Source organism: Oryza brachyantha, chromosome 5, assembly GCF_000231095.2.
Source record: "Oryza brachyantha chromosome 5, ObraRS2, whole genome shotgun sequence".
Taxonomy (NCBI): Eukaryota; Viridiplantae; Streptophyta; class Magnoliopsida; order Poales; family Poaceae; genus Oryza; species Oryza brachyantha.
This window is the reverse complement of record NC_023167.2, coordinates 18686443-18693056: the sequence shown is the minus strand read 5'-3', so window position 1 is coordinate 18693056 and position 6614 is coordinate 18686443. Positions and strand designations below refer to the sequence as shown.

Here is a 6614-nt window from a genome sequence, read left to right as displayed (position 1 = left end):
TGTTTCGCGTACGTACTACACGTTGGTTTCAGATGAGATCGACGCAGCTGCTAGAGCTAAAGATATCGAGCCATCCATCTCTTCTTTTCGCTCGTGGGTGTATGTGTGCATGACATATCAGCGTCAGTCATATCTTGGAGCCAGCCGGGGGGGCCTCCGAGAGCGAGTGAAAGTTCGTTCCGGTGCATCTCTCTTCTCTGCAAACACATGGATACACGGTCCCGACTAGATAGATAGATAGGTCAGGGCCCTGCATGCAGGACCGATATATGCCAGAGACAACGAACGGTGACCATCTTCTCTCTATGCTGCTCCTTCTTCTCCTTGTCCGTTCCAAAATATAAACGGAGACTTAAATTTTATATTAAAATATAAATATGTTAAATATTACTCATAGTATTACTTGTCATACCAATAACTTCTTTTTTAAAATTTATCTTTTCCATCTCCATCTATTCCTTGTTTATCATGGTCTTTTGTCTTAATCTCTACTGAATAATCAAAAAATGCTTGTATGGCATTACATTCGATCTACAGGACACATTTTGAACGTGAGCAAGGATGTGTGTCTGTCAGAATAAAGGGGAGCTAAGCTAGCTAGTACTAGCACATATGCATGCAGCTGTCCAAAATTCGTTCGGAGAGGAATAAAACAGTACAGTACAGCCCTATCTGGAGACCTAGCCAGCTCTGTGGAACATCATCGTCATCCTTAGCCAGACCTGGACCCCAACTCAAAAATCAAAATTTCCACCTCAAAGCGATGGAGGCGATTACCAGTGGCACGAACGAACCATCGTTGTGTTTGTGTAGCATGGAAGCCCAAATTACGTTGACGCAGCCGGCGAGATAGCCAGAAATGGGCCTTGTAGCGCGCGCGGGCTCTGACCACGAGCGATTTCGCCGGCCCGCGTCGACCAGGCCGTGGCGTGCGCCGCGCGGACGGCAGAAGCCCAAGCCCATCACAGCATCGCTTTCCCGCGTGTTGCCCGCGCCGACCGGTGTGTGTGGCGGTGGCGGTGCCCCTCCCGCTCACGTCCGTCCACTCGCCGAGTCGACGCCGCCGCCGCCGCCTGCGGAAAGCATTGGAGGCGCCGGCGTCGGTGGCGGATCCGAGAAACTGACGGGCTGTTTAGTTCAAAAAAAACATCAAATCAAATATTTGAACACCTAAATAGAGTATTAAATATAGATAAAACGAAAAACTAATTGCTCAGTTACATGAGAAATCGTGAGACGAATTTTTTAAGCCTAATTAGTACGTGATTAGCTATAAGTGCTACGGTAACCCACCCGCACTAATGACGGATTAATTAGGCTCAAAAAATTCGTCTCATGGTTTACAGGTCAGCCGTAAAATTCGTTTTTTTATTCGTGTCCGAAAACCTCTTTCGACGTACGATCAAATGTCACATGTAAAAATTTTCATGCCGAAGTTGTGATGTATCTGTCGACATCATGACTTGGAGACTACTGTTTTAACCATATTCTTTCCATTTCAAAATAAATCTTCCAAGGATAAGAATTAATTCGTTATAGAGCTATGAATACATGTCCTAGGAGTCGAGGGCGGACAATTGTGATGCTTTAATCATCTTGTAGTAACATCCATTAAAGATTTCACCAAGGCAATGATAACCAAGAACTGATAATGAACCAAATGGAAACCTCGCAACAGCCGGTTTTGCCAAAACCTTAAACCAATGGTGCGATTGGCAAGGAAGCAATTTCATATCGGCTTAAAGGAGAGTGCCAGCAGCATCGTCAGTATGCTTGGAACAAACGTAAGGAAAACAGCTTATTAATGATTAAGAAAAATAATTTAAAGATAACACTTATTCTTAACAATCTAAAAGCAAATGCTGAAAAATAAACCACAACGGCAAAAACCATAAATTCAACTTCAATGTTAAGCTTTTAATTCAAATTATAACATCTAATTATAAACATAAGTGAAAAGATCAAATCAGCTTTAAATTTCAGCTTTAAAAATTAAATTTTAACTTATAAGTAATAAGCACAAGTGAAAAGATGTGCGCGAGAACAATCCGTGCGCGAGAACAATCACCGTACCTATAAGGCTGTAACCCATAACATATAAAAAAAAGTATTAGTACTATCCTTTGGTCATTCTATCTATCGCAAAACGTTTCAAATATTCTATTGCCAAGCAAACGCCACATGATAGACAGATAGAAGCTTTCCGTCAACGCAACACCGAGGGCATAACGCTGAATGCTCATCAGAATTTCCGTATAAGCTGGTACTTGAATCAAGGCGATCAACAACGACAGAAAAAGATTGCAACAACTTCCATCAATACACATTTTCTTAAGAAAAATAAAACAGAATGTCAGAGTTGCATGCCTACAATGTCAATCAAACAATAGGTAAATAGAGTAACAGCCCACAGGCACCAATGTCAACATTGCTTTACACTAGGAACTTCTAGTCTTCAATTTCCATATACTGCCATGCTACGAACTACAATGAATCGCTGCCAAGTGCCAAACCAGTCTTCCCATGGTCAGCAAGGCCATCTAACGAACTTCGCACTGATAATCTGCACCCAGAAAATTGAAACCATGAGAAATCAATCACGCTAGGAAATGGTAGTAATGATCAAACTAGTGTATTCATCACGTGCAAAAACAAGTACATAGTTTATTACAATAGGTTAAACATAGAAAAAACAGTTTAACAGACACCTTAAGTCTGGAAAGACTATTTCATCTTTACCTGCAAAATTCAGTTTATGGTATCATTCTTGTTTTATCACTTGTCACTATACGGTTTAAACTTCAAAATTTATTCAACATCTTCAAGTTGTTAGTTAAACATTACAGAAATAGTATAACACAACAGAGTTCAACCAATCAGCAAAAGGCTCAGGGAATCATACAAGTTGAAAAGAACAGACATAAAAGCATACTAACAAAGCTCTCAACACCAATTTAACAGAAAGATAGACTAGAAAGGTTAACATAGCTACCAATGCAACTTGTAGTTATAATGCTCAGGCCCAAGGGTATGAAATATTCCTATCACCAATAGGCCAGGCAATTGGTAAAAGTATCGGGCGTTCACATGCTAGTTTGCTAGACCATTGGAACAAAAGTAACTTCAAACACACCAATATAACTACACAACAGTCAATCAAGCTTTTGCAAATTGTGTTCTAACAGGAAAATAGGTGTAGTAATGCAATCTAACAAACAGGCACAGATACTGAAAATTAAGAGGCTTAGAACATACTTGAGCTCGAATTGTTATCATCAAGCCCTACATGTTGAAAATGCACCCATTCCCAATCCACCGACATTGCCATACACGCATATGTATTCAAGAGTTATTAAGCCCAATCAATCTAAGCTTGAACCTGCATCTACCTTAGCGCACCTAGGCAATATCGTTCAAGCTTGTTTACACACCTATTACTTATTAGTATGATATTCTCTCTATATCATATTACAAGTCAATTTGGCTTTGTACTAAGTTAAACATCTTTAAGTTTGATCGAGTTTATATAAAAATATATAAACTTCCAATTACTATCAAGAAAATATGCAACACTAAAATTCCAATTACTGAAATTCGATTGCAGATGGAGATCACAGTCACAGAAAATTATTGCCCACACACACCATATTCACAGAACATCTTTTCCTGAGGCATACCGATGTTATCATTCATCAGCAAAATATTACCACAGAATTCCCATCCTACCGGAGACAGGACTGTCAGCAAATTTAAAGCACCAGTGTATAACTACAATTTACAGCTTAACAATAGCACATACCCAATAACTGAACATTATCCATGACAAAGTCAATTGGAACAAAAATGCTAGGTCGGTTTTTACCTTGACATTTCCTCAACACATCATAGGTAGGTGGAGGTGGAGAGGAAAGGCAGCGCAGCGACAGATGAAACCATTTCCACAGCACCAACACCATCGGGTGCAGTCCCGGCATGCTTCTTGTGGCGCTTTGCCCTGGCAAGCTTCACATGTGCATCCACAAAGTTCTCCATACGCTTGACCTCCAATTGCTTCAGGAAGTCGATTCTCTGCCGCTCTATCTCCAGTTCCTGCTTTTGTTTTGCACTCTCGACACGCTCATACATCTCCGCAAAGGCCTCGATCGCCCTTGCCAGCTCCCTGAACCCGCCATCATCGCCTGCCACAGCTTCCCGGCTTCTGCGCTTGTTGCTATTGCCGGAGCGCGATGACACAGATTGAGACGGCGACTGCTGTGCGTTGTTATTGTTGTTACCAGCAGGGCCTTCAGAGTCCTCCGAATCAGACACCGCAGCAGCTGCAGCCGCGGCCTCCTGCTGGATGAGAGCAGCGGCCGGGAGCGGAGACCCACGACGGTAGCTGGGCAGCGGCAGGGCCATAGGAGGCGGCGGAGATGGAGATGACGAGGGCGAGGGGGGCTTCCTCACGGCAGACGGATGTATGGGCAGGGCAAAGTGAGCGGCAGGCAACGGCGAGGGTCTCTTGGAGACGGAGGCGGAGAGGGTAGGTCCGACGAGGCGGTCGAGCTCGTCGAAGAAGGACCAGCTGGAGGGCGTGTTGCGGGCGCGCTCCGCCTTGTACTTCTTCTTGAGGGTGTCGACGCGGTTCTTGCACTGCACGTCGGTGCGCGGGGGCCGGCGGCGCGCGGCCGCCCCGCGGCGGGAGTTGACGGCGTCGGCCACCTCCTGCCACTGCTTCTGGCGAAGGTTCCCGCGGTTGAGCTCGACGTAGCGGCTCCCCCACGCGCGCACCAGCGCGTCCGTCTCGCCCTCGCTCCAGCAATCCTCCCTGTACGGCAGGTTAGGGTTAGGCGGCGGCATCCTCATGCCCCCGCCTCCCCCCGACGCCGCCGCCGCAGCAGCAGCAGCAGCCGCCGCCACGGCCATCTCCCTCACCTCCATCCCCTCTCTTCAGATCTCGCACACAAAATCCCCCCCCGCCCCTTCCCCCTCCCCCTAACCCTAGACGACGGACGGAGTCTCGCTCGTGGTGGCGTGAATGGTGGGGCGGTGAGGGTCGTCTCGGGGTTGGAATAAAAGGACACAACACGGCGCCGGCCGAGAGAGGAGAGGGGAGGAGCCGGCTCGGCACGCGCGTCACACGTGACGACGCGCGCGCGGGGGCGAGGGGTAACCGGCGACGCATCGCGGGGGAGGGGGTGAGGTGACCGGATCGGAGCCGTGCCGCCGTTGGATGAATTTGACCGGGTAACCGGCGAAAGCGTGCGAGGAGGTGGGGGATAAAGACAGGCGCGGCAGGCAGGCGGGAGCGGGCGACGGCCCACCGGGGTCCGAACGGGAGGAGGAATACGGTGGCGGCGGGGAAATTACGCGGCTGCCCCACCGGGGGGGGGGGGTGGGGGGGGAGGGGTTCGCTTTCGCGGTCAGCCGGAGGCGCGGCACGGGGACGCCCGGTGTGTCAGGTCACGCAGGCGTGGTCTCTGCGCTGGCTGAGGTGGTCGCCGTTGGTCGGCTTCGCCCGCGCGCGCCGAAAGAGAGCAAGAGAGAGAGAAGAGGAGGCGAGAGGGAGAAGGGGGTGGGTGGGGTGGCGTGGTGGGTGAGGTGGCGTGGGCCCCGCCGGCGCGAGGGCAGCGCGGGCAATTATTGTTGTCTCCATCGGGGGCGGGCGGTGGTGGCGACCTGCCCGGAAAAGTGGACGGACGGGCGGCCGGCCAGCGGCTCGGTCGCTTGCTTGCCGCTGCACCCAAAAACCGGCCTTTGCGCCAGCTTTTTCTCTCCTTCCGTTCGTAGCAGACGCAAGATTGGACGGACGGACGATCGCCCTCGCCGCCTCTCGCACGAACTCCTCTCGTTGAAAAATGGGGCGAAAAATAATAAAAGAACGATCAGCACAGCGTAGCACGTCGTTGGCCGAGTGGAGGGGAGTCAAGCGGAGCGGCGGCCAGCCGTAGCGTACGCACGTCACGCCGGATTCATTCCTCCCTCCCCCTCCCCCTCCCCCTCCCCGTGGAAAACCGACCGGCCGTGCGGTGCGGTGCGCCGGTGATCGGCCGTGGACGGCAGGGCTGGGCAGCCGCGTGCCCGTGCTCGTGGCCCCCACCGACGTGGCACCCTCCCCTCCGCTACCTCACCGGCGGCCATGCGTGGCGCATTGAATTGGACCGACGTGCCGCGTTATAGCGAGGCTGGCTGTCACGCACTAGACCGGCCGGCGAACCGGACGGCACGGGCGAGCTACGTACGGGGCCTTGGAACCACCACCGCCGCGGGGTCGCTCGCGCTCGCAGCATCGGATTCGATCGGCCCCGGGACCGGACGGACGGGAGGCCCCCGTCCGGCGCCGCGAGTAACGCTCGCGTGCGCCGTACCCATCAATTCCGGGACGGCCGGCCGGCCGCCCGGTACCGACACGTCGCCTTGCCGTTGCCGCTAGTCTACTCTACCCCCGTTTCTGCCGCCCCTTGTACCGCTTTACTCATCGCGCGCTTTGATTTCGTTTCTGTTTTGGAAGGACTCCATGGGCCAGTTTTAGATTTTGAGAAGCGGTTTGTAGCCAGCTTTTGAGAATCTGGAAAAGGTTTTAAACCCAGCTTTCATTTTCCAGAATCTGTACTCAAAGCTGTGAACCGTTTGGG

The 6614-nt window shown here is 50.6% G+C and overlaps 1 protein-coding gene across 1 annotated transcript; it reads right to left on the bottom strand.

Moving 5' to 3' along the window:
- Window positions 1-2311: 2311 nt before the first annotated feature.
- On the bottom strand, window positions 2312-5234 carry LOC102719587 (trihelix transcription factor ASIL2-like). Its single transcript, XM_006654718.3, has 2 exons — window positions 3863-5234; window positions 2312-2563 (listed from the first exon to the last, which is right to left on the bottom strand). Exon 1 carries the CDS (start codon window positions 4918-4920, stop codon window positions 3883-3885), a length of 1038 nt encoding a protein of 345 aa, XP_006654781.2. The 5' UTR covers window positions 4921-5234; the 3' UTR covers window positions 2312-2563; window positions 3863-3882.
- Between the last annotated feature and the right edge of the window lie 1380 nt (window positions 5235-6614).

Bases quoted from the DNA above. Each gene is read 5' to 3' on its own strand.
- LOC102719587 (XM_006654718.3), bottom strand. From the start codon at position 4,920: ATGGAGGTGAGGGAGATGGCCGTGGCGGCGGCTGCTGCTGCTGCTGCG.